The 27,405-nt window shown below is 41.0% G+C and overlaps 2 protein-coding genes across 4 annotated transcripts in view; one reads left to right on the top strand and one right to left on the bottom strand.

Annotated features, from left to right (window-relative positions):
* Nucleotides 1–7: 7 nt before the first annotated feature.
* On the bottom strand, nt 8–17,764 carry gnsa (glucosamine (N-acetyl)-6-sulfatase a). Its single transcript, XM_030046320.1, has 15 exons — nt 17,753–17,764; nt 11,610–11,893; nt 10,374–10,433; nt 10,006–10,212; nt 8,547–8,612; nt 6,832–6,930; nt 6,446–6,613; nt 6,239–6,321; nt 5,405–5,523; nt 5,215–5,318; nt 4,886–4,987; nt 3,814–3,924; nt 3,467–3,577; nt 3,218–3,378; nt 8–2,913 (listed from the first exon to the last, which is right to left on the bottom strand). The coding sequence occupies exons 2-15, from the start codon at nt 11,772–11,774 to the stop codon at nt 2,838–2,840; spliced, it is 1,632 nt and encodes a 543-aa protein (XP_029902180.1). The 5' UTR covers nt 11,775–11,893; nt 17,753–17,764; the 3' UTR covers nt 8–2,837.
* The window catches only part of tbc1d30 (TBC1 domain family, member 30), a 27,372-nt gene continuing 13,503 nt past the window's right edge, over nt 13,537–27,405 (top strand). For 2 of the 3 annotated variants that reach the window (XM_030046316.1, XM_030046315.1), the window contains exons 1-5: nt 13,537–14,342; nt 16,721–16,885; nt 25,809–25,870; nt 26,263–26,328; nt 26,979–27,104. In XM_030046316.1, the coding sequence (XP_029902176.1) occupies nt 13,811–14,342; nt 16,721–16,885; nt 25,809–25,870; nt 26,263–26,328; nt 26,979–27,104 (951 nt within the window). In that variant the 5' untranslated portion in view covers nt 13,537–13,810. Of the gene's footprint in view, nt 14,343–16,720; nt 16,886–24,555; nt 24,614–25,808; nt 25,871–26,262; nt 26,329–26,978; nt 27,105–27,405 lie in introns of those variants that run through there. The other variant, XM_030046317.1, reaches the window with a different exon arrangement.

Here is a 27,405-nt window from a genome sequence, read left to right as displayed (position 1 = left end):
CTAATGCTTTATTTTGCGAATATCTTTATTCGGACAAAAACACAAGCCAGAAATACATCGGCATCATCATAAAAACTACTCTTTTGAAAAATAAACAGTAAATAAGGGTGCCAAAACAACAAAACAGTTCTGACAGATAGGAAAGTGCATCAGTGAATTGAAACAGGTCATGACCATATTGTGATAAGTTAGAGAGGAAAACCCACTGAGAGCCAGAGTCCACACACCGTGAGTCCTACCATCTCTAGTTTCTAACTTTGGGAAGTGACTGGTTTGTGTTCTCACATGGAGACGGAGCAGGAGAGACACACAACCTAAACCTCAAAGTGGGTTTCTCATGCTGAGCTTAATTCAACTGTGAGAATTCAGTCCAGTTGTGCCACTGACTCTTAACTACAAAGGAGGAGAGCATATGTGGATACAACATCCGAGAACAACTAATACATTAGCAGTGGAACAGATTATGTTGACAAGATCTTAGCTGTAACATTAATCATCAACCAGTTTGCCTGCTTGCTTGTTTTAAATGAGGATTATCTGTAAGAAAAGTATTCACAATCAAAACTGATGCAGAAAAAAGAACCAAATGTATGTTTACCAGAAAAACTTCCTGATGATCACCTTGCATCAATCAGTGGTGAGCGCCAAGTTTCCCAAAAGTCTCCAACTCGAGTCTTTGGTTGGATGCCAAGAAGCTGCACAGATCTGATTTCTTTTTCACTTTTGTGTGATTAAACTAAGATTAGACCAACATAACAGTTTGCTGATATAAGAAGCCGACATTGGCCTTTAATTAAAAAACACGCACACAGAAATCATCCAGTCAGTATTATCCACCTCTGATATGATGGATATGATGCAACTTGACTGATTCAGTATTTTGTACTGGTTGTCTACTAACCTGAATCAATCCTACTGCAACATTTTGATCCGATTACACAAAAGTATGCATGAATATTGACGGTCCAATTTAAAATATTTGCTACATGGAGCTTCAGTCCAATTTCATTAGTCTTCAAAATCCCACAGCAGGTGGGATATATTGGTTTGGGAAACTTGGTCCAGTTGAAAAAAAAAAAAAAAAAATCAGTCCAGAGTGAAAAGAAAAAACAAAGTTCCCTTCAAGTTTTGAGAAGAGGGCCACTTGGTAAAATAACAAATCTGTCAGATGCTCAGTGACCCCCAACTCCTCTTTCCCTACTAGTCCATATTCACGACACATGAAAGGCAGTCTCACAGGATTCACACTGTGCAGACACACTGCAGTGTCAGGAGTCGAGTTACAGTCACTTCAGCAGGTGGATTTATCCAACCTTACAGAAACAGTTGAATTAGGAAATGAGTTTCAGTTCCAATGAACACAAACATGACGCAACTAGAACCGACCTGACAAATCCTGATGAGTGAAAGGGACTGCTCGTTTGGCAAAAACAACTTAAAAAACAAAAAATAAATAATTTCACTGTCTCCCCACTGGGCTGCACCACTGGACAGTGCAGTGCTGCTTGTATGGCTCTGTCATATTCCACACCTTCATCAACAAAAGGATGACACTGGTGAAATGACTGTAGCCTGAAAAGATCAATGAAATGACAACGGAATTATTAACGAAATGTGTTAATGTTTCACAGTCACAGAACTCGAACATTTGATGCCCTGTCCATTAATCTAATAGTAAAACTGACAGTTGTGACCTTTGTGACCTCCACCCAGGATGAGATGCGCATCAACATATTGACCAAGTAAAACGAGAAGAGTCAAATCAATTCGTTAAATTAGACAAAAAAAGCAATTTCCTTCTCTTCATCTCTTAAATTTCACAATTTGACCAAGAATTTCATCACTCAAATACAGATGCAACCACAGTGCTCAGACACACAATAGAGAAATGCAACACAGTCCTGGTAAAATGTTCCTAAAACGATGCGTGTGCATGCATGTACATGTGCCGCGTTGTGGAGACAGCACATCATGTGTTTTGTCTGCAGAGTCACGTCTTGAAATGCGGTTTAGTTAGTTGCCATTTCCCTTAGCGAGCTGAATCACAAAATCAACTAGATTGGTTTATCAAATCAATCTGAGATCCGGATTATTTCACTTTTTTTTTTTTTTTTTTTAACACAAAATAAGTCTAGTGTGTGACACCAGGGTCTATAATTAGGCACGCTGATCTGGAACAAGCCTCGCTGCCCTTCTCATTCAGAAGAACCTGAAAACGACGGCAGGGAGGATTTCAGGAAGCAGGATTAGCAAATTAGACAGAAAACTGAAATACAACAATTGAAATGGTCAAATTAACCTTGGATGGTGGTTCTGACAAATGCCTTGATGCTGCATGAACCACTTCTTTTGGATTTAGACTGAGCTTTGTTTGATACCAACCACAGATTATTATTCTGATTATTATGTGTAAATATTGCCGATTATGATAAATGTTATTCGTCAACTTAACATTGCAGCCAAATTTTCAGTCATTTATGAGCAGTATCGAGGCTGACGCAGCGGATGTTCAGCTGTCTGGATTTGGTCGCTTGGCTAGTGCACCTGCAGCCTGAGTAATCCTGCCTCCCTGAAATACACCCCTGCACACCTACCCTCTAACCAGTGGCCCACACTAGATGTTCAGATTCAAAGGTGGGCCCTACACCCTGAGAGCCCCCCTCCCTCCCATATTCCTTCTTCATCTGTCCTTGAAAGAGACGGGCAAGGAGGCCTGGATACAAGGCAACAACAGTAGGAAAGGCTGAAAAGAAATAAACCCAATGCAGCCCTTCTTCCTCCATCTCCTCCTCTCTCCTCTCTCCTCCCTCCTCGTCTTCCTCTCACCCGTTCTGGTTTTATTTCATCGTCTGTCTCAGTCTGCTCAACCGCCAGCTGTGGCCGGTGAACATCTGACGCGGGTCGAACTTATATCTGTGAAAAGACAGAAACAGTTCACAAAGGTGATTAAACCTCTTCCACCCACCCCCACACATTTTCAGAGATGCAGCTCAGCTCTGTGTGTCAAGGTATTCTAGTCATAAATCTAAATTTAGTTTCATGTAATTTTCTCATCTAAACAGCAAGGAACTAACTGCATGGGGTTAGCATAAGGTGGGCCTGTCTGCAAAGGGGAGACCTGTGCGGGCCCATAGAAACCATTTTCATTTAGATATCTTGAGGTTAGATGTCCCACTGTGTGACCCTTTTGAAAATGGAAGAGGACACGTGAACGCACCGTGTGTCATACAGGCCGGGTGTCCGGCAAGACGCTCCAGAGCAGGACTGCAGCATCATCAGTCGATGGTTCATCTTCTCCAGTATTTCCTGGTCGATTGTTTTGGCGATGTTGGTCAGCTGGTAGGGGTCCGCTGTCACATTGTAGACTTCTACAAATACCTATACAGGATTTAATACAGCACCTTCAGCATTGGAGCCACAGCAAAAATATTGTTAACAAACAAAAACATGAATGTTTCCTGTGCACCTCATTATCATCAAACTCGCAGTACTGCAGGTTAGCAGAGGGGGCGACGGTGCGCACACAGGCATAGGTGTTGTTGTAAGAGTCCTCACACACACAGTCTGGAAAACACTCCTGCAGAGAAAACAGAAAGCAAACAAAGATTAACCTCAGCCGCTTACAAGAAATTCTTTCCACCTCAGATTTACATGATAAAGACTTTGAATTCTGAATGTCACTAAAAGGCTGTATTTGCAGTCTGTGTAGAGAAAAATGTGTGACATATCAGGATGCTAATTTTTCTGCTCTAGCCATCCAGCTTCCTCACAGAGATCATTAAAGATTCACTACATCTCTGCCCCACTGCTTACTGTCACTCCAGGCCCCAGCAGAGGACAGGCGGGGTCGGACACGTTGCTTCCCTCTCCTTCATACTCCACCAGGATGTCTGTTCTCCAGCTGCTGCTGTTCAGCTTCCCCTCCTGGTGAGTCCAACACACACACACACACACACACACACACACACACACACACACACACACACACACACACACACACACACACACACACACACACACACACACACACACACAATTATTTTTCAAATAGGGGGTGTGGCCCACTGAGAGCATCACTGGCTCCCACACCACCAACCAACACACATCCTCCAAAGGGCATGGCTGCAGGACGCCTTAACCACAACTGTGACATTTGTAATTCAATAATTCCATTTTACCCAGTTATCTTCTGTCTCTCCCTACTACAACTGTCTTTTTAAACTGGGTATAGAATAAACCTTTTTGTTATTGGTCTGGGGTGTATTTTCAGCAGCACAGATGCTACTGAATGATCATAGAAAAATAAAGGAATATTATAGGAGTACTACAGGCAGAAATGTGTCTTTATGATCCTCTTGCTCCTCTGAGACTAAATGTTTCACTTTGATCATGAAGGTGCCACTGCTCTATAGAGTATATCGGCTACAATACAGTATAGAATTGAGTATTTATTGTATATATTTTTGAGAGTATTATAGATCCAAGATGAAACTGACAGAAGGGGACGGCTTGAAAGAAAATGGCACAGATACAAATCTGTCTGCTGCTTGAGCACCACGGACAGCACCATGGGTTTATCAATACACAGCACAGTGAGGCTGCTGATGTTTCAGAGCCACATGGATTCTAACTCACACAGACTTCAGGCGGATAAAGGATCAATGAGTCAGGCGGACTAGACTAACATATTCAACTAAACAAGCCCTCTGCCCCTGCAGTCTCTCTGCTACTAGGGGATGGAGAGGAGCAGGTGGCAGGACATTTCATACAAGTCTAAAAATCACACAAACAATTAGACTCCCCAAAATATTACAGAGCAGTTGATTTGAAAATGTATTCATGCACAGTCAAAATTAAGTGAAAAAAGCTGAAGTGGTGGTGTCACCATGATGGGTAGGAAGGACATGCCGTCCATCTGGGTCTTGTTGACGTTATAGCCGGCGATGTCCAGGATGGTTGGCCCCAGGTCGACGTTGGCCACCAGCATCTGAAAACACGAAATGCAGTTAATCAATGCAGTTCAACACAATGGATGCTGCTACTAATAACTGCATTCATATATTCTTGTATGGAGGTGAATGAAAATGTCGCATTTCCATAAATATGTAAATCAGTTCAACTGCATCATATCAGAGGTGGCTAATATCAGGCCCATACAGTATCTGGGACTAACCCCAGCTGGGTGTGATAACAGTAGTGTATGTGTGTGTGTACCTGGCTGGTCTGGTTGGGCTTGATGTTTGGTCCTCTGACCATAAGAGGAACTCTGATGTCGAACTCGTAGAGCTGCCTCTTGTCAAGAGGAAGAGAGAACTGACCTGAGAGAGAGAAGACAGAGATTTCATGTGCTGAAGTTTTTATCTGTAACGTAAGATTGAACCCAAAACTGCATGTGTGTATGTACCTGTGTGGTATCCATTATCAGAGGTGAAGAAGATGTACGTGTTGTCCAGTTCCCCTCTGACCTCTAACCTCTTCACCACTCGCTCCACCAGGTCGTCCACCGACAGCAGAGTCTGCCACCTGCAGGGGCAACAGCAAAACAGCACTGACAACAGGCTGATGTCCATTTACGCCTGAACAGGGCATTCCTGTGAAAGTGAATTTTGAATCTCACAGGGTTAGTTGAGCATTAAATTACTTGGTCATGTGAATGGAATTTTATATGTGGACTAGTTTAAGCGTTTGACTCTTCATCTGCAGAATTGCCAGAGCTCTGCAAGGACGTCAGATTCTGTGTGAGTTATATGGATTTCCATAAATTTCTGTTTTCAAGGATTCTATTTAAATACTTGAGAGAGGAGCAGATGAGTAATCGGCACTGGAAACTGTTGTTGCACCAGCAAAGGAACAGGATGCGACAAAGAAAAAAACAGAACCTAACTCAATATATATAGTCACAAGCAGCAACTGTTGGAGTCCAAACACTTCGGCAAATATCACCAATATGATTTTAAGAAAGAGGAACTAGCTTAACTTGGTCACCATGGGATTTTTCATGATTTTTTTTTTTTTTATTTGAATTTGAATGAATTTCTTTTCAGTGCTTGGACCCCTAATGAAGCAAATGATGGGTATTAAACATACCATAGCTGACAGTTTCCATGTGATATGAAGCGGAAATGTAATGGGATGATGAGAAAAATGAAAGAGGCAATCAAGTACAAAGACAAAAATGAGAGAGGCGGTATAATACAAAGGGAAAGAAAGTGGAAGAAGAGGAGGAGGAGGGACTGACCGTTTCCTGAAAGCGTCATCCAGGAACTTGACAGAAGAGTTGGTCATGGGAGTTTTTGCCTGTCTGATCAACCAGTGCTTGTCCTGCAGAGACAAAGACGGGGAGATAAAGAGGAGAAAGAAAAAGATGAATGAGTGTTTGATCCTTTCTGAGCGTGTTCAGTCATTCAGTCCCCGGCCTGAAACCCTGAGCGAGGAGAAGCTGTACCTTGCCGTGGACGTTGAAGTTGGGGTCCCGGGGCGCCTTGGTGCTGTTGAACCTGTCCTGGTACTGGGGGGCTGCCGTCCAGGGAGAGTGGGGGGCCGGGGTGGACACCATCATGAAGAACGGCTGGTAGTTGGATTTGTACTGCAGGAAGTCTAGAGACATGTTGGCCTGGGAGAGAGAAGTCACACCAAACAGAGCATTTACTATGACACACATCATTTTTTTTTTTGTACTGATGACGCTGTTTGGGAAACTGAAGGAATACAAGAAGGAATACAAAGAATGACATGCTAACACAGTATGAGCAGAGGGTTACAAATCAAATATTTACGCATGACGCTATTAAATAGTGTTTGATCAGTCGTGACACTGATCAGATGTCTCACCAGCACGTCTGTCAGGTAGTCTCTGCTGTAGTCTGCTCCATGTTTCTGAGCCTTGCCGTTCACTGACAGTGTGTAGTTGTAGTATTTAGAGTTCCTCTCCTACAAAACACAAACGTCACTTTAATATGATGCAATAAAACACTGTAACTTCTGATTGTGCATGATTTTATATTGCTGCTCATTCTGTGTAAAACACATTATCTTGGTCTCAATAAGGTCGTCATTCATACAACATGTTACTCTTGTTTGCTTTAACCCTTTGACTGTGCAAATTCACTTCAAATTCTCAAAAACTACAGGGCCTGAGGTTTCTCACAACACTGTAGACATAGTGCTGATCCAAGACCAGTTTGCTTCTTAGGGTGCAGTAAAGTGTTTGTATTCAGTTTTGTGACATACATCAGTTGCACTGCATTACAATGACTGATAGCTTGAGCTAATTGTCACCACTTGTCCCTAGGCATTTTTTTTTATTAAAGAATATTATGCTTTTATCAGGGAGTGCAGGTGTTAAGCTATGCACTCCTTTCTATGAAGGGATGCATTCTGTGAAACTGAGACTATATTATTGCATTGTTGATTAATTAATTGAGATTAGAATTTCACCCTATGTAAGCCACAGCTATACTAACATTGTAAAAACCATCTAACTTCCAGCAGTCCATTATAGTATGCTAAGCTGTCAGGTCATGAGACGACCAGCTATTCCAGTGTGTTTGTACAGTGGCTATTATTGAAGATAAAGTAGTCTGCAGTCATGTTCTTGACTGAGACTTGTCCTGACCTCGGTATGACGACTTCAGTGATCCAGTCAGAGTCATACACTCATGAAAAATCTAATTTCAGCATGTTTATAAGTCTGGTTCCCTGTGGAGAAAGCTGCTCACGAGGCCATGTAAACATGTAATATGACACAAGAGGTACACAGCTCTCCGATCACCTCTCTGTGGCGCGAGCATGAGATAGAACAAACTTCATTTTGTTGATTACATTAATAATTTACAGCTTTGATGAAGGTCTAAAAAAGCAAATGCCATAAAAAAAAAAAAAAAAAAAAAAAAACAGAAAGTCAGGCTGACACCACAGAGCTAAGACCCATGTCCATCTTAGGAAAATAACACTTGGGGAAAATTCCCACTGCAATGTTAGTGTCACATTCTACTAACTGAGCTGCAATATAATTTGTATGCAATGCAAATACGGAATACTATGCAGAACTGATATGAGGTGCAACTCTTATGAGGTTTTGAAGACTCAAACTGATATTCTTAGATGGAGGCAGCCAACAGCCAGAAATGTCTATATTCACTATCTTTGATTCAAAAACAACAACAACAACAATAATAATAATACACGTATTAGTAGTAAGACTTTTCCTGATAATTTTATGTTGGCCACAGCATAAACACCAGCCAAACAGAATTTAGACCATCATGGGAAACTTAAACTCTTCACTGAATCCCAGGATGACAAGAAGGAAAAGGGTTCATAGCTTACCATTGACAACCAGTGAAGTATTGATCAGTAATACAAAATGTAAATAAATGAGCTGCATTGAAATTTTAAGTATCTTCACTAAGAAATGTGATAAAATCAGTCTGCTCTGTGCTGCAGAAAGGGGCCCACTCAGGGTTGGGGGGGGCTCACATGTTTGTGTTACAGGACTGAATGTCAGACAAGAGCCTAAGAATATATTTATGTCCACAGGGTCTTACCAGTCCAACCCAGTAGTTCCACCCTGGAGGGACATGCTCCACTCCCCCAGCCTCCGCGTGCCCATACTGAAATGCACACACACACACACACACACACACACAAACACACACACACAAACACACACAAATTCAGTTAAATAAAGCCACTGTTAACACAAGAAAAAAAAATAAACAGGATGTCCTGGTTCCCCATTTGGCCATCTGATGATCACAAGGCTTGGTTTGGTTTCTTTATTTCCACATACAGAAAGTTTTTTAAAAGATCAAAATAAAACTAGCAGGGAAATGTGAGGGAGAATCACCTAAAACCCCACAAGGGCCTTGAAGAGTGCCACTCTCCAGGCACCATGTAACAGGAAATAATTATGGCAAGGAAGTATACACATTTTATGTATTTACCAATAACTTTAGATAAAGTAAAAGAAGGTTGGATGGCCTTTTGAGAAACACATTGTGACAGTAAATCTTATGACTGCATGTAGGTTGTTTTTGGAGCATCAAGGCCAAGCATTAATGAACCACTGATAAATGTGCACCTTGTCATGATTAACAGCAATCAAGAGTGAGAGGTCAAACCTGAGCCAAACTCAAACTGTACTGGCAGAGTGGAGCAGTGTCCACAAGTCAGAGGTCACTGACAGAGAGACCCAGCTTGTTGCTACACCACAAAATGACGCCTCAAGATCTACCGCTGAGTTGAATCAGCTCCTCGGTGACAGTCTCAATGAAACCTGAGCACTGGGAGCTTCACACCACTAATGTTTAATGCAAACTACTTGTGTTAAAGACCAAAGACACAACCTGGAGCCCTGAGTGATGGAAAACAGAAATCTTCATCCAGATGGATGTGGTCAGTGCATAATGTCTGCTGCCAGCTGCTACTCATCATAGCACGGCAGCATCTACTGGAAGTCATTAGGTCTGATGGTTATTTTGCACGGTCATATAACTGACAAGAAATCAGTTTACAGGATAGGGAGCAGCCCAAGGTGCAAAAACACTTATATTCTCATATTCCAAGATAAGAAGGCCTCCATATGCTGTCAAACAAACTACACGGTGGTTTCATGAACTCCAAAATGAAGTTAAACCTTTGAAACCTGAGCAAATTAACTTGATTCCTCTATTTAATCATTCATTCATTTATTTATTTAACAGAATAAGAGAGGATAAAAATAAAAGGCTGCGCAGGTTTCAAAGGTTTAAACTCCTCACACGGCCCTGATCAGCAGATCTGAATGTCACTGGTCGAATTCCAGCTCCTTCACCGCCTCACTGGAGGTTTCTTTCCAGAAAGCTCCACTACACACAGTTTTAGATGTAAGACAGCAGGACAGGCAGGACTGAGGCTGCTCCTACATTATAAGCAGGCATCATTAAAAGCAGTTCCCAGCAGGAAAGCTTCATGTGGTTTTAATAAATGAGGAGAGGCAGTGGTGGATGGGGCTTCGTCACTCACCTGGTTGAGATACTTCCCAGCAAAGAAGGTCTGGTAGCCAGCGCTGGCCTGCAGTAGGGCGGGGAAGGTGTGGGGCTCCTGGCTCTTCTGCCAGGCTTTGCTGCTGCAGTTGCCCTCTAAGGTGTTGTTGATGACGTGGTGGTTGTGGGGGTATTTCCCTGTCAGGATGCTGGCTCGACTGGGGCAGCACAGCGGGCTGGCGACATACTGAGATGAGGCAGAGGGAGCAGGGATTCACCAGGAGGGCAAAACATCCAGAAAAACTGGATCAATACTGTCTCCTATAATCAGTCAAAGCTTCATACCTAATGCAACACTACACTGATAATTATGATAATGATAGTGACTATAATGTCAATGATACTTACTGCGTTTGTGAATGATATCCCTGCATCACCGATGAGTTTTTTTGTCTTGTTCAGTGGACTCTGAAAGGAGCAGATTGCACTCAAACAACACATTTCATCATGAATCAGACATTTACAGAGTCACACATCAGACTGTCTGTCGCTGTGATAAAGCCAAAGCAGACAAGCTCCATCTTCCCAAATGGTTTTTATGGAAATCAGTTAGGGGAAACTTCGCAGTCGTGAGTGACAAATACACTTTAGGGATGAGCCAGCTTTCCTTTGTCTTGGATCTATAAACCATGGGACATGAAACTCTCCGTTGAAACTATGGGTGCACAATAATATGGGCACATCATCTATCAGCCAACAGCCAGCTAGCCCTAACCCTACACAATCTAAGTTTGAGTAATTTCCTTTTTTTGCCCAGTGAATGTGCACATTTTGAAAAGCATTGCATTTTATGACTGCATCTGCTAGTGGGCCTTGACGTGGCCATAAAGAAATATTCAATCCACAACAGGAGAGACTTGGTGTTCTCTGCAATTAGGTGCAAAATATAAATGAGCTAGAAAATATATAGGCTAATATAATGAAACAAATGCAGTATGTGTGTCCCTAATTGATACCAATGAGGGGCCAGCAAGGGAGGTGGGTTTCACAGTAGATTTTACAAATAGTTTTGTAAAAGGCAATGGTTTCTCTTGTCAGATACATGAAATAAAAATAATAAAAGCATACTCTGTATCATCATAGTGGTAGCTGAGGGCTTTGAATGGTCAACATCTAAACAATACCGGCCAATTATATATCAAAGTGCTGTCTACTCATCTCCTCAGTACCACATGCAGCAGAAACACATCTTTCCAATGCCGTGTGGTTCACATATTTATTAAAGTGAGACTATAATAAAGAGGAGGCTTGCTGGAAAGAAAAAAAAAAAGTATAAAAGCCACAAAGAAAATGGATTTATCGGGGGAGGAGGGCAGAGATGAGGCTGCTGACTCTGTGGGATGCCTGCATGATGTGCGCGGCCAGGAATGTGAGAGCCACAGCCTGATCAGGATGCACCAGCTCTCAACCGGGGATCGATCACTGATCAACACATTTATTGTGTATCGGATCAAGCAGTTTGGGAGTCTTGTGAGGACTGGCTGCCATTTGTGGAGACTCTTAGACGCGAATAAAGCCCTCATTGGCGAGTGTTAGGATTAAACAAGGTAGATAAAAGCATCAGATGAATAAAGAGGCACTCACCAGCCCTCCGATGGCGATGTCTAGGTCGTCTGTGAGAATCAAAACAATGTTGGGTCTTCGATATGACTTGGCAACAACATCCCCGCTCAGGTTAGTCAACAAAGTGACGCAGATCCAGAGACAATTCACCAAGGCCGGCGCACACCAGCGACTGGAGGCCATCATGACACTGCAAGTCAACTGCTGGAGGCTTGTGTGTCCTCAGATCTCAGCCAAATAACACCGTCAAGTGTTGTTGTTAAAGCTGCGGAGCGACAAGCCGAGGCAGGGAGACGGCCTTCCAGCTCTGAGCCGCACTTCCCTGTTTCCTGGTCATGTGCTGCCTGCCTACGGAAGCCCGAGTCAGCTGACCCGAAGACGCGCAGCTGTGTGTGTGTGTGTGTGTGTGTGTGTGTGTGTGTGTGTGTGTGTGTGTGTGTGTGTGTGTGTGTGTGTGTGTGTGTGTGTGTGTGTGTGGCAGTAGCCTCACTGGGAGAGTTGAAACCACAGTTTGTTTGAGTGATTCATTCATTTCATATTTAGTATGAATTGAATGCGGTTTAATAATATTTCTGTTCTTTAATTGTATTCATTGCTTTTTTTTAATTATGTCTTTTATCTTGTTTCATATAGGAAATTGTATTATGTACTGAAATGCGTTACATAAATAAATAATTGTGATGATGATTATCGTTGTTGTTATTTTAACATTTGTCTGTCTGGGTGGTTGTTTGTTTGCAAGGCCACTGTGCACTGAATAGAAAACATAACATAAATGGAAAATGTTATTTAGATAGTTATCATGTATTTGATTAAAATCTTTTAAAATAATCCCCTGCCTACACTGTATGACGTCAGCTAAGACAGCCCATAGATAGGCACATACATACATATATACATAGTTGTACTTTATTGATCCCAAATTGAGAAATTCTTGGCTGCAGACACTGCTCAGGAACAATAGTAGACTACACAAAATATACCTCTAAACACCAGAAGACAGAAATATATATCTGTAGAAAAATAAACCACAACAATTAGCAAAATAAATAGAATAGAATAGAATAGAATGCCTTTATTGTCACTATACACATGTACAATGAGATTAAGAGCAGCTCCTTTTAGTGCAAACATGTAATAATAAAGAACAAAAAAATAAAAAAGATAAATTACAATATAGATAAGAATAAGTGAGAATAAAAATAAGTTATATATACAGTAAGTAGTGCTATATACAGTAAGGATTTAGTGGTGATATTGCACATTTAAATAGTGTTTAAATAGTGGGTGAATACAAAGAATACAGGAAAAATAGAAAAACCAACCCTATAAGAGTAATCAATAATAAAATATACTAAAATATAGCTATAGAATAACTATAGACCTTTCATCTTTGAACCTTTGCATAGACTATATGTATGATGAAATGATGTGGACAATTATCTATAGAATACCATATATGTATGTATAGAATAGATGTATTAGCACAATGTACAATTTTCATCTAATTTCCATGTAGAAGTCCTCGGTGCCCGGCAAAGGCTGACAGACTTGGTCAAGCTTTATGGAAAACATTTTTATATAATATATATTCAATATTCAGTACTGAAATTGTATCATCGATACATAAATAAATACATTATTTATTTATTTACAGTTGACCATGAACATAGTCATTTCAAGAGCAAAACAGAGTGTAGTGTGGTTAAATCCATGCTAGAATATTCCAGTACAAACCTTGTTCCAAACTATTTATTAATATTATTATTTATTAAGTCCTAGCCTGCATGTTTTTAAAATAAATGTAGCCTAACCTGCTCCAGAACAACTTCCTTGTATTTTCCGCGAGCAAGCGGATTGGTCCATGTGGATTTGGCTGCTGTCTGATTGGTCAGTCCACGTGTTCAAGGTGCTCCTACGGCAGTGGTGCAGCAGGTGCGCCCGTCGCGCGGCCCTAATAAAGTTTGACCACCTAACTTGGGCTGGTGGGCTTGGCCCGTGCTCAGCCCGCGGGGAGGAAGGAAAGTAACGTGTGGAAGTTTCAGGAAGGAAAATCCAAACTGCCAGGCGCGGCCCAGCCTCCCGACCAGAGGAAAGGACTGCTCCCGGAACTCTATCCTCCTCCAGACGCGCTCAGAAAACTTTCTGCTGTGTGGTGAAATGACAGCTGACGTCTGGGAGAGGGAGAACAGGGCCGAGAGGGACACTTTTACCCAGTGAAAATGGCGTCGCAGGTGGCATTAACCGGGAATGAACTTTTGGAAATCGACATATGTGACCGCGGGGAGAGTTCCCAAGACGAGAGCGGGGTTTTTGTCAATTCGGCCGACTCTCCTTTGGATAATTACTCCGGTTTTCAGCAGTGGAGCTCCTGCGGCTTCGTGTCTGCTCCTCCCGACTCACCTAATGACACATCATCACCTCCCGGACAGCAGGAGGTCCCCAACGGGCACGGAGCAGCACCTGACACCGTGACTGCCACCCGGAGGAGCAGCACGGTCGGTGACACTGACTCCGAAGCCCAGGGAGATGAGAGGAAAGCCCCCCGGACCTCCATAGTGGACTGCCTGCTGGTGGAGCTGTACGACACGTACAGCGCCGGCAGCCGCAGGAACGCGGACAGCTGGGACAGCTCCACCGAGGCGTCCGGCTCCGACGCCTTCCTGGGCCGCAGTAACAGCGGCTCCAGCTTCCTGCAGGAGCTGCAGGAGAAACACACCAGGAGACACCAGATGAACTACCTGGCCCAGAAAGGTGAGGCACCTGTGTGTGCAGGTGTGCTTGTCTTCCTGGCCATGCCATTCCCTCTGCTACTGAGAACTCCCTGCCAAATTTTCAGTTAAAAAAATTATTTAATTTAGCCTTGATTTCTGCTAAACCTGACTGAAGCACTCAAAGTCTGCTCTGAGTTATTAAGTGACTCTCTTCAACTCGGCATGTATTTAACTGACCAAGTAGCCCTTACTGTAAGTGTAATAAAATGTGAACTTATTTCACCCAGGGCACCTTGGCTGATGGTAGATATCTTGACACGTAGTGAAGAGTAAACACACCTTATCTAGGACTGACATAAATCATAATAAAATGAATTAGTACACACCTCATTGATTAGTGTAAAACTGAAGGAGACTATGTTATTTTAGGAACAACAAATATTGTCTTGATTTTGATTTTTATACATTAGTTGGTTTTTGCTTGTGAATATAACTGTATACTTGTTTGGCTTGCTGATTAAATCAATAGAAAGTCTCTGTAATGGGCGGTATGTGCCTTACATGCTTGATCTGTCCAAAGCTATGTAGACAACAGCTACTACAATCAGAGCAGGGATCCATCTACTGGACTAGCCAGAAAATAGTGACTGAAGCGCATGCCCGCACACACACACACACACACACACACACACACACACACACACACATAGACTGACTGACAAGTGTGTTAACAAATCATCAAACAGTTGCCTCAAAGTCTTGAATGCCACGTTATTGTGAGTGCCATGCTGCCATTGTTTCCTCTGTTCCTGTGGAATCCCACAGTAAATAAAGCCAGGCCTGTGTGCGCAGTGTTTGTCCTCTCGCTCTGCACTCACGATGGCAGGTAGATAAACAGTACTTAGGTCTGCCATGGCATCAGGGGGTTTCATGCTGGTGGGCCTGGAATCCTGAGGATAAACATTCAGACAAATAACATGCTATATATATAAAAAAAGACAATATATAGATATATTGTCTTTTTTATGTGTTTGATCACAGCTCCATAGCAAATGGAAAAGTTTGGATTCATTTGATTTGATTATAGTAATGTGATTAATATGATAGCTGGTCATTACAGTGTGCTAGTGAGGTGGTAGATCACTTCACTAAGGCAGCCCTGACTTAAAGCATCTACCCAGCTGAAGTGTCCTTGATGCTGACACTGAATCCCTGAATTCACATGAAAATACAACAGGGGGATTAATAAATGTTCCCAGTGGGTTAACTACAGGAAATGGAACACACTGGAAACTGTTTCAGTCTCTTTTGTATCCATTTTTTGCTTTGAAGTGCTTGTGATCTATAACACTAGTTATGGCATGAATGCTGTTTTTTTTTTTTTCTTGAGCACCGCTCAGTGGACTTAACAAAACTTAAATAAACTCTTTCACTTCATCAATCATACACCTAATCCTTACATTATATGAAAGTTTCAAAATTATACTGCTTATGCTGCTATACTGCATCCTAAGTGGGGTGCTGTATGATTTGTGGGTGCTGACATGTTTACTCTCATCTTTATTATCATTGTCAGTGTGTGTTTTGCCATTATATTCTGCTTCGAAGCTTGAATTGCCACAGTTCAGAATTTCATTTTCAATGCTATTTGCAGCATCAAACATTTTGCAAGAGGAGCAAAAAAATGTCATTATTATTGATGTTATTATTTATTAACTTTTTTTTTTTTTTGCTTTGTCATATTTAACTCTGTCGAACACATCTCACAGAAATGTAAAATCCATCACATCTGTGTCATGTTGAATTAAAAAGCATCAGATTTCCTGTTGCTGAGCAGTGCATACAGAGTGAAGGGTTGGTGATTAACTCTTCTGGTTTTCAGTTCCTGTTTGCCTGCAGCTTGGAAAGTAGACCATAATGACTGTGATGTTCTGATCTGAGCTAGCAGCACATGGGACATCGCAAGTTAGTCCCAAACATTATAATGAAGTGAAATCAAATTTGACTGTACCTTGTGTACAATAGATTGTTTTTGGGCAGAGAGCTCTATGTGAGTCAGAGGCATAATGAATTTGTTACATATATATATTTGTTAGTGTAATTGATAATTATCCAGTAAAGTCTGGCAACATCTGGGAATTTTACAAATATTTGACTTGACAGGAATTTAGAAGTGTGTATTCTATCTTGCAACACATTAATTGCATTAGATGTTTTTCAGCTCCACTGAAGTGAAAAGAGGGTTCATCCTCTTTGAAGCACAACATTCAGGAGGAAGGAAGAATGTATTTAGGTCATGAAAACACTCTGGCATGGTTGGGAAGAACGATGGAGCAGTCGTGTTTTGTTTTTTTTCCACTAAGGTGGAAACACAAATAATGTGTCAATCTGCATTGTGTCTGTGTTTGTGTGTTTCAGCCCCCGAGGAGCTGCGTTCAATCATCCAGGAAGTGAAATATCGCACGGGCCTGCAGTCGGCCAAGCTGCTTCGCCAGCTGAAGAGACGGGACCGGCTCTACCACAAACTGCAGAAGAACTATGACATCATCACTGCATGTCTTCAGGCTGTCTCCCAAAAACGACGTAAGAATATGCACCTCTCACTTTGCATGACGCATGGGTTTAAGGCGATGACATGGTCCTTGAATTGTAATGGAAAGACAAGAAAGGAAACATAATGACAAGTATGCACTCCAAGGAAAAAAACAACAACAGGTCCAGGACTAGAAAGTTAAACATTTTGATTGGAGAGGGTTAAGGTTTAAAGCACTTACGCATATTGCCTTACTTACTTCATCACAATGTTTGAGCAATTTTCAAACCACCTGAGTGGATTTTCATAATCTTTCCGAAATCTTTGTCATATTATGTTCTTCTTTTCCAATAATTCATATTGATTTAGGAAAAAGAAGCAGCTGAAACAACCGCCACAGTGGATTAAAATTAGTCTCCAATCAAACTTTAGTGAGATGTTGGTTTAAATTCCTCTTTACAAATCTTGTTCATAATGTACATGATGTCTCAATCATAAAAATAGGCTTATAAATCTAAAGTTTCATTGGTTTTAATCAAAAGTTGTCATTTTTATAAGCAGCAAACACCAGAGCTGAGCCAACAGAGTGTGTGGGCAGGACATAATTGAGGCTTTTTGTCATTTGTTTACAATTTGCTCTAAAATTAGAAATATTTGTATGCAACATTCATCTTTTGGGTTAAATCACATTTTACTTGTTAATCCATTTTAGTTTTTGCATTTTTGCATTTTTGTTTTTGTTGAATGTTTATTAGTGTTTATTAGTCTCTAATTATGTTTTACTTGTTCCCTAATTAGTAGCCACCATCAATAGCAAATTGTACCAAATTTAAATTTTTATTCAAAAAATGTATTTAAGTATTTATTTAGTTAGTTAGTTAGTCATAACACAAAGCAGCAGATTCAGTCCAAAAAACATCAGTAAGAGCCTCTGGAAGCCCGTATGAGCTGAAACTTAGTGTTTGGGTGAAAACACACTAATTTTAAATAGCTTTATTAGCATATCTCCTCCTTGTCATGATTATTGTCAAATTAATGAGCACAGCTTGGAAGAATGGGTACGGCTACAGGTGAGCTGCAAATCTTATTACATCTCTCTTACATCCTGTTTAGGCAGCTGCTCTAATAATCATTTGTCAGTTTTTTCCTCCTTAACATTCACTAAAAACTCTCAGGATTACTTTGTATTTTATCACCATCACCAGTTCTGCTTTATTAACAAACAGGTTTGGCAAAGTTACTGACATGACTGTATATTTTACTCAAAGCCACTGAGATATAATTTATTATCATTACTTTTACTCACTTTTAAATTTTGCTTCACATTGTCTCCAAGGTGATTACAATTTGAAGTTGACAAGACAGTTTTACTTGAATACTGCTGCTAAGTTGTTATAGTCAAAATAAAAAAAATGTGTTTGTTTGTTTTTTTCTCAATGTTTGATTTAGCTTTTCATTGAGAAATCTGATAACAGGTGCCTTCCACATTTATCAAGGGGCTTTTAGATCCTGAGAGAGCAGCGGGTGGTTCACTTTGAGTCCCATCACTTGGCTGTGATGGTGAAAACAAATCATCTGTCCCTGGCTACTACATGCAACTGAGCAAGTCAATGGGGAATTTTGACAGAAAAAAACATCACCGGAAAATCCATTCTGTAGTTTCTATAAAAACTCAGGACCTGTTACATGTTAGGCAGACTTAGAACAGCAAAACATTATTCAAAAGCCATAATCATAAGCTTTTAGGAGGACATTTTAAGCATTACATTACATGAAATGCAAAACAAGGTTTAGCCAAGTTGCCAAAACGAATACTTTTCAAAAATTTTAATAACTTTTGTTTTACCAGAATAGTCCCTTTGACTTGAAACATCTTCTTCAAGATGATCAGTAGCAAACTACAGTAGATGTTTACAGTTATTTGAAATTTACACCTAAATTCCTAGAATATCCTCTGCAGTTAGATAAGTACACTCTGTACATACACAGGATGTTGTATCAGGACATTTATATGTGCCTGTTACGTAGTTTGAACTGTCAATCCATCAGGATATGCACCGTATACTGGAAGACCTTGTTCTAGTCGTTATATCACCTGCCATTTGAAAATTACTGTCTTAAATTTACATAATAGACAGCAACTTACACCCACCTATCAAGACTGTGGGGGAAACATATGTTCATTTTCATATTACAATGCCTGTGGCTTCCTAATCCAAAGCTGCTCCTGTTGTTTTAATTCCATGCCATGGGCTGTTATGTAAGAGACCACTGGAATAACACCGACTAGAGTTAGTTTTTCAAGAAAAGAGATTATGGGTTAAACCTTGTTCTAGAATAATAAAAGCATATAATTATACTGTACTAACAACTGTACTAATGAAGAACCTGACTGGAATTCCTTTTCAGGAGTTATCACTAGTCTTAATCCATTTTGTTAATATGTTAAGGTATTATTTCACTCTCCATCACCTCTGTTGGAGTTGAAGAGCGGTCATCCTCTGAAATTAGCTGCCCAGGGCAACGCTGTCACCAGCAACGTGTAGGCTTTTCTTCTCTAAATGAAAGTACACAAAATATTTTTATGATTGGCTTTTCTTGAACTCTTTGTGGATTTTGTGTGCAGTAAAGAGTAACAATGTTCTGCCAATGTGAAACACGGCTTAAAGAATTTAGGTGTAAATTGTGTTGTTTATCTTTAAGTTTGAACTCCTCTTCTCTGTCAACATGCAGCATAACAAGAAGTTGGGGCATTAAATGATGTGTTATAGCACACTTGCCTGGTTAGTTATTCACACAATGATTTCCGCAAAGCATTTGGTTATAAATGCCACTATTTCAAACAACAGCAGCACTGAATCGATTTCTTAACTACAGTGGTCAAACAGTCTGTATTGTCTTCAACAGATACTGTTAACATTTAAATAGACAATAAGTAATATTTTACCTCAGTCAACTTAAGAGTTATAACTTAAGAATTACAACATTTTCATAATAAAGACAAGTAAACTGGGAAGTTGAAACATGTAGTGAAGAGGTAATATATTCACCATGCACAATTCTGCAGTAATAATACTGCCTTGTTGTTTGCTTCCTTGGCTTGAGAGCAAAATGGCATTGTTTACTTGCAACACCGCCCAACATTGTTAAGCAACTGACAATGACAATCCAAAACCGAGTGTGAGCTGGAAGCACTTAAAGGCCATAAACCTCAGTGCCTGATGATGTAACCATTGAGTATTGGTATTGATCATCAACCCTGTCCACTTGCTACGTATTAGTTAGTTTGTGCTGTGGGGCAGAAAAATGTTTTCTTATTGCATCTTTTAAGTTGCACCATTCTGATACTGCCCATAATGCGTTCTGTGGATTTACATTATTTAGAAAAAAGGTGGGTATACTTTATTTAACAAATTAGAAAGAAACTGACTCACGTTTCCCTTTCACCACATCCCTGGCATGGAGCATTATTATCAGATATTTGCAGTTATGGGATCATAATCAACCAACCTTCTCCATTAATGAAGCACTTAATTGTAAGCTGCATGCATTATTTATTCTGTTTGCAACATCATTACTTTGTTCATTATCTGTTTTTGTCCTGGTCATTTGTGTAGAGTTTTTCTTAAATTTGGGGCCCTCATAAGTTTGCAGGCTGTAAGTTGTGGATCCTTCCCAGCAGAGCGGAAATGTGTACTGTTTTTTCAGATGTTCAAGTCTTTTTTCTCTTAGAGGCTGGGTAGTCTGTCACAAAATGGATATAAAAGGGGTATTCCCAATATACACATCAGCTAAAAGCAAGAAGATGAAGCTACCTTGGCATGCTAAATGTAATGTGTTCATATAATTTCTTACGTAAAAGCAGTGCACCCTTGATTCTGTTCCTATGCATCCTATGTACAATAACTGCACACAGCCAAGTTAAGTACTTCACTAAAACAAATTTGAATAGCGTAAAACAGCTGTGGGTAAGGTTAAGCTGAACATTTAAGACATTAAAGTTAAGGTGCAAGTAAGAGTGCATGGTTAAATAAGAAAATGTTTTGTTGAAAATAAATACTTACCAGATGTGTGTGTGTGTGTGTGTGTGTGTGTGTGTGTGTGTGTGTGTGTGTGTGTGTGTGTGTGTGTGTGTGTGTGTGTGTGTGTGTGTGTGTGTGTGCATTGCATTGATTTTATGCCTTAAAGACTTCAATGTCCCTTTTTTCTTGTCTTTGCATATTGTATATGAACAGCTCCCTCCTCCAGACAGTGAGTCACAGCAGTGATTCAGTACAGCAAAGCCTCTCATTATGATCAATCTCGAGGTGTCACACTGTTTTCTAAAATGTAGTCACAGTTCTTTCCTTGTAAGCTGGCTCGCTTCTCTCTCTTCTTATTACCTGAAGCTGTAATTTAAAGCAACTGTACTGCAAACATGTTGTCACAGGTGAGCAGATGGTACTTGTGATAAATGCTGTCAGAACCCAATTTACTGAAGCAGGTGATTTTTAGGCATATATTTGTGATTTGAACATAAGTTGAGCCCTATGTGTAAAACTCTTAACTTGCACAACTTTTGTATGAATTTTGTTTATGGATGTCAATGTTCTGTTCTTTTTTGTCTGTGATTTTGCCACCCATTGCTGCAGCCTGAAGACTCTATACTTCTTTTGTCGCTTTTTTCCCCTTTTGTCTCCACACGTTTTCCTTTACTCTGTCCTCTGTCTCCCTTCATATCCTTTCTTCCTCTTCCCGTTCTCTCCCTGATTTTAATCTCTTCCCCGCTTTATTCTTTCCCCCCTCTTTTTCCCCCTATCCTCTTCTCCACTGTTCCTCTTTTCTCTCTCCCAGCATCATTACCTCATCCTCCTTTATCTCCTCCCCACGCATCTCTCCATCCTACCGCATCCCTCCATCCGTGCACCTCCTCTTGGTGACGCCAAACCGGAGGAGGATGAGGAGGTGTTCAACAGCACCACCGATCAGCAGCAGCACAAATCGGCGTTTCCTCCTTAACCGATCGACTTTATTTCCGACGCTTTGTAAATCACATTTTATTTAGAGGCATGAGTCATGTGAATATGGCTGCCCGGACCTTAATCTATTGATTGAACGATGGAGGGACTTTTCGGAATGGAGGGTCTTATTGTTTTTGCGGGGGTCAATCGGAAAAGCAAGCGTTTGCCGGTAGAGATTTGAAAGCCCCAGTAATCAATATTTGATCGACTGATTGTTTTTTTCCATCCTGGAGGAGGGCTGTTAGGTTTCCAGCGTCTTTTCCGCATCAGGATGGATGTGGCTGCTGCTAGGTAGCCGGGAGGAACAAGCTAATATTCAAGCCAGACAAATCCGGGGTCGAAATGATGAAATGACTGAAGGGGTTGAACATTTGGATTACCGATGAGGCAGGAGCGGGTCTCCGCCGGCGGCAGGAGGCCGAGGGCGGGTTTGAAGCAGCGGCAGCAGGGATCGGGAGGGGTCGGCAACATCATCAGCAACGTCTTGAAGAAACGGAACGGGATATCCAGGAGCGCGCCCCGGCTGCTCTGCACCTTAGAGCCAGGTGACCGGACACCTGCACGTCTGCATGCGGGAACAGCCTCGCTCCATCCCATAATGTTCACCATTAACACCTCCAAACCCGTTTATATAGCCTGCATACACTAAACAGCCTATCTGGGGCCACGTGCTGGGGCAATTTTGATGGTTGGTAGACACGGTGTTGTTTCGGTCTGTGTGATAAACCATGGCACACATGGCCTTTTGCAGATCTGCTCAAGTGACCACTGGCAGGTTTTGCACATCCATAAGCCTGCTATAATTTTATTGTTTTTCATATTTTCCCTCTTACAGGCTTGTTTATATATTTTTTTAAATATTTTATAGGCTTTTGCAGGCTAAAGCACGGACATTTTTGTCTTTTTTTTTTTTTTTTTTTTTTTTTTTTTTTAAATATATGTATATATATTGTGTATCATACGGTCATATGGTTTTGCTGTTTATTTTTCTTCATCACAGTTTTCCTGCTGCTGCTTTTAGCTAAACTTTCCTACTTAAAGTTTTCTTGAAATTGGGCTTCAGGATGTGTCTATGTTTTGCCATGCTCATATTTCTTTGTTGCATTCTGTTAGGCTACTGTTTGCTGCCATAATGACCCAGTTTCCTCACAGGGATCATTAAAGGTTCATGTGTCATCGCTATCAGCTTAGAGGGAACATTGGTCCTGAATGAATGAATACCTGAGAAATTTACTTTAAGGTCTTTTGTAAACCAGAACCTTCATGAGCAGTGTTCCCTCTAATTTAATTGTTTGTCAAGGTGCCTCTAATGATGTATCACATTGAGCACATACAGGATTTGTTGTCAGACATCACTCATTCCTTCACCTTATCACCAGAAATGTAGTCAGGTTATAAGCTTGTCCAAAGTTTTAGTGGTTTTGTGAATTGACACACCTGATTCAGATGACGCAGACTGAAAACAGAGCGCCAGGGTGAAACAAGTCAGGTTAACATTTAGGGGCAGGTGTTGTGTTTGAAATGCCATTGTGCCCCTGCAGAGGTTCACATTCATCAGTTCATTGCATTCTTGGTCTAGGCAAGGTAACTCAAGGATAAGTGTTATACAACTGTGGTTTTCCCAGAGTTTAGAGACCCATCAAACTGACACCCTGTGCTGTCTGTTGGCCTGTGGTGCTGAAATGAATGAACACTGTTGCTTTGCTAGATGTCTGGAGCAGCTGTGGATAGGGGGTGTTAAATAAACAAAGCTTGCACAAGAGCAGATGCATAATAGAAACAGAATACAGACAGTTTACAGTTTAAGTAAAAGCAATGCCTAAAAGGTTCTTAGGAGGACTATTGGTATTTTCTTAGTTTTGGGGATTTTGTCTTGTAGTTTTCAGCTATCTAAATGCGGTTGAAACATTGACAACATAACATCCAAGTCTGCTCAGCATGTCTCCATTCATTGCTTAAATGTTTCATTACTGAGGCCCAGAAGTGTTTTATAAAGTGTTTAATAATTAAGAACAATGATATTACCAACAAAACATGTTCAAAGCACGGATCCTCAGCTGTTTTCATTTGAGATTTGTTTCCCCAGCTAGATTAAAATAAACTTAGTTTTCCCCCACTTGTTTACTTGTGGAAGTGAGTTTTCCCCAGCCTTTTAGCCTGACATATTGTAAATCTTTAGCAAAGTTTTCAAAACCTTGAAAGTTTACACCATAGCATGAAGCTATGTACTTCATATAATAATAAGGTCATTTAATGAACCTTAACATTAATACATTCCTGGTAATGTGTTTTTATTTGGCTTATGATGAGGTCATAGCTCACTCACTATTTTAAAATGCCCAGATTAGATTTCTTTGTTGAATGTTAATTTAGTGTTGAACTGTCGTAATGTGAGGAGTTAGTCTCTGAGAGAGACAAATCCACAGTACTCTTTCATATGCATTCAGTTATTGGGATAATTTCAAATTATAGACTTTACAGTGAAATTTGACGTGGTCCCCTGGAACTCCACCAGGACCCCTGCATTTCTCCGGACGTCATTTTGAGAATCAGAAGTGGGGCAGCTCAGAGGGAATTCAGTCACTCAGTTTGGGGAGCCAAGTAACTCGCCTAATCCTCCAGATTTCGGCGTGCAGTGGGGCTCTGGAGTGGCGCTGGGATAATGTATGACGGGGAGGTAGGAGGGCTTTCCGTGTTAATCCTCTCCCAAAGCCCTGGGAATAAAGCGGCGCTCATCCAGAATGGCGCAGGACAAAGCGACAGAGACTGGCCATGCAGGTTAAACACCAATTTTGTCTACTTTAAAGGAGTTTTATTGTAGAGAAACAAAGATTTTCCAGGCTGTTGCTATGATGATCTGCTCTTGGAAACCGATCAATACTCTACAGAGACGGCGGGACTGATGGGTAGAAAGACAGAGGGAGGCAGGGAGGGAAATGGCCGCAGCCATAGTTGTTGGCCGGTAGCCGAGAGACGTCAGGACTTTCCCTCTTAACTTTAGATCAGAATTTAATTTCCTCTTTACCCCGGGGGGTTTGAGCCAGATATTCCCCAAAGAAGTTGGTGTGTACGTGCCTGTGTGCGTGAGAGAGATATTACAACATTTTATTCTGTAAAGCGGACTTTGAAACGCGGAATCAGCACCACACGGAAAGGGACAGCGACATCTCCCCAAAGTGTGTCAAAGGTTCAAACTCATTTCACCGGCAGGTTTTCCAGTTATAAATAAGCTTTAGAATGGAATCCCGAGATATTTATGGTAATGCAGTTTTCTTGGAAAAGCTAAATTGCTTAAGTTCGCCAAGGAGCTTCCCAGTTGTTTACAATGTGTGTCCTCATTCTCTTCCAGATTTCGCATTTTCGCTGCCGCAGTGAACAGAGTTACATTCTGAGGTGTGGAGGGAAAGCCAATATAACTCAGTTTATAGAGTTTACCACCTCTTTAGGCGAACAAAAGCCCGATGAACCATTACTGTTGCTTAATGTAATTTTTATGACGATAAGGACTGTCAAGAGAAAAGCTGTTTTTCTCTACCTAAGTAAACCTGATTTTGGTTTGCATCGGCGGTCGTTTGCCTTATGATGATCACCAGCTCATAAATTACCCACATGTGATGTTTCCTGGGCCATTTATAATTGAAGCCTCTTTATGTCATTACCTGCAGAAACCTGAATGTGTTTGCATGAGTCACAGACAAAGGCAGGGGAAGTGTCATTAGATGGCTGAGTGCAACAGAGAATATAGTGGGATAAGGTTACCACTCTATAGGTTGGGTATTATTGTTGTATTGGTGTCTTAAAAAAAAAAAAAAAAAAAAAAGTATACCGCACTCATTATACATAAATCTTGAGAATTTGATTTATGTTGCATCATCTAGGATATCCCCTCTGGCTAGGATTTGTTTGGATACAAGGAAGTCAACAAGATGTGGCTGCAGATGACACTCACTCAGTCTCTGTGTTTGATTTGTAGGAGTGGACACAAGGCTGAAGTTTACCATCGAACCATCACTGGGAAAGAATGGATTCCAGCAGGTGAGCACCCTGGCTGCTCAGAGCCCAGTTGGACACAGTCTGGCCCGCCTAGGGGGGTCAGCGGGTCAATCATAGTGGTTTGGCTTAATCAGATTTGGGCTCCTAGACTACTCTCTTTGGGTTCAGTTCAGGAATGGACAGACATTTTCTAGGTTTGCAGTCAGCACGGCTCAATCTGACCAACCTAAACTTCTCAGCTAAACAACGATGCTCACAGTTGTAGTGGACTACTTATCGTTCAAAAGTGAAAGGTTTAATTAAGTTGACCTTTTAAGCCCTGCACCTCTGTGTCTCCCATGTTTGACTTTCTTCCTAATTAAATGTGTTTCTGCTGTCTGTTCTCCTCTTTAAAAGTGAGTCATGATTACAACAAACTGTTTTCATCCCTACAGTGGTATGATGCACTTAAAGCAGTGGCCAGGCTCCCAACTGGAATCCCCAAGGAATGGCGGAAGAGGGTGTGTAGTTTTTAGCAAACAAACAGTAACATATGGCATTTGGAGGACAATTTTGATCCAATATCCAGTTTATCTATTATCCAACATCTTTGACTAGACACAGGAATAGGGCATTTTTGATAAATTAGGCATTCTTCCCTTCTCAGAATGTATGGAATGAAAGAAACAGATGTTCCAAATTTCCTATCACTATAAAGTATGCCTCTATTGCCTGCCTGCAAGAACAGTTGTACAGTCTCAAGTAGTTATTAAAGTCTCAGAATAATTAGAGCACTAAATGAGACAGGCACTTTGGCCACAACACACTTACAGCTTTATCTCACGGGGCAGAGAGCACAGATATGGCAATGATTACTCTCATTTACTCAGAGAGGGTAAACAGGAAATCATTGTGAACTAGAGGCTACTTACAGGAGTAGAGAGAAACCTGAGAACTTTCAAGAGCAAAAATAAGAAAGTAATCAGTACTATAATAATTACTAATCATGAAGAGAACTTTATGTTGATGATTAGTAATAATGGACACTACTGGGTGTTCTGATCAGTCTCAATATTGGTACATTTTCTTCTTCTCTTTCTTCTACCAGCAACCAATGTTATTCTTCCTGTAATATGTGTGTTTGTGTGTATCTGGTTCTATTTTCTTCTAGGTATGGCTAACCCTGGCAGACCAGTACCTCCACAGCATCTCTATAGACTGGGAGAAGACGCTTCGTTTTGCCTTCAATGAGCGCAGCAACCCGGACGATGACTCACTTGGCATCCAGATTGTCAAGGTAACCAGATAGTATGTTGGGGGTGGGACAGGAAGAGGGGGATGGGATGAGTATGCATGTGTATGTGAACAAGATTAGCTGTGTATGTGTGTGTTTTGAGTGTTTGTCCTGACTCAGCAGCACAGTGTTCAGTGTCATAGTCTCAGCATTTTTACATGTACCCGAGTGTACCATCTGGTACAGTTTTACATGTGTCACAGATTCAAAAATATTGAGCTAAAAGAGGCTGTAGCAACATAAAAGCTCCTTCTAGTGTAATGCCTCTTAAACCTTTATTTAGCCCAGAGCCAAGGTTCTTCAA

This window comes from Myripristis murdjan, chromosome 23 (genome assembly GCF_902150065.1).
Source record: "Myripristis murdjan chromosome 23, fMyrMur1.1, whole genome shotgun sequence".
Lineage (NCBI taxonomy): Eukaryota > Metazoa > Chordata > Actinopteri > Holocentriformes > Holocentridae > Myripristis > Myripristis murdjan.
This window is presented reverse-complemented; position numbering and strand designations above follow the sequence as displayed.

What these genes read in the sequence shown, in the direction of transcription:
- gnsa (XM_030046320.1), bottom strand. Translation starts at nt 11,774, where the DNA reads ATGATGGCCTCCAGTCGCTGGTGTGCGCCGGCCTTGGTGAATTGTCTC. An exon ending in ACTACCTGACAGACGTGCTG is followed by an intron (nt 6,614 to 6,831) that starts GTGAGACATCTG and finishes TCTCTCTCCCAG; the next exon opens with GCCAACATGTCTCTAGACTT. An exon ending in GATGACGCTTTCAGGAAACG is followed by an intron (nt 5,524 to 6,238) that starts GTCAGTCCCTCC and finishes TTGCCCCTGCAG; the next exon opens with GTGGCAGACTCTGCTGTCGG.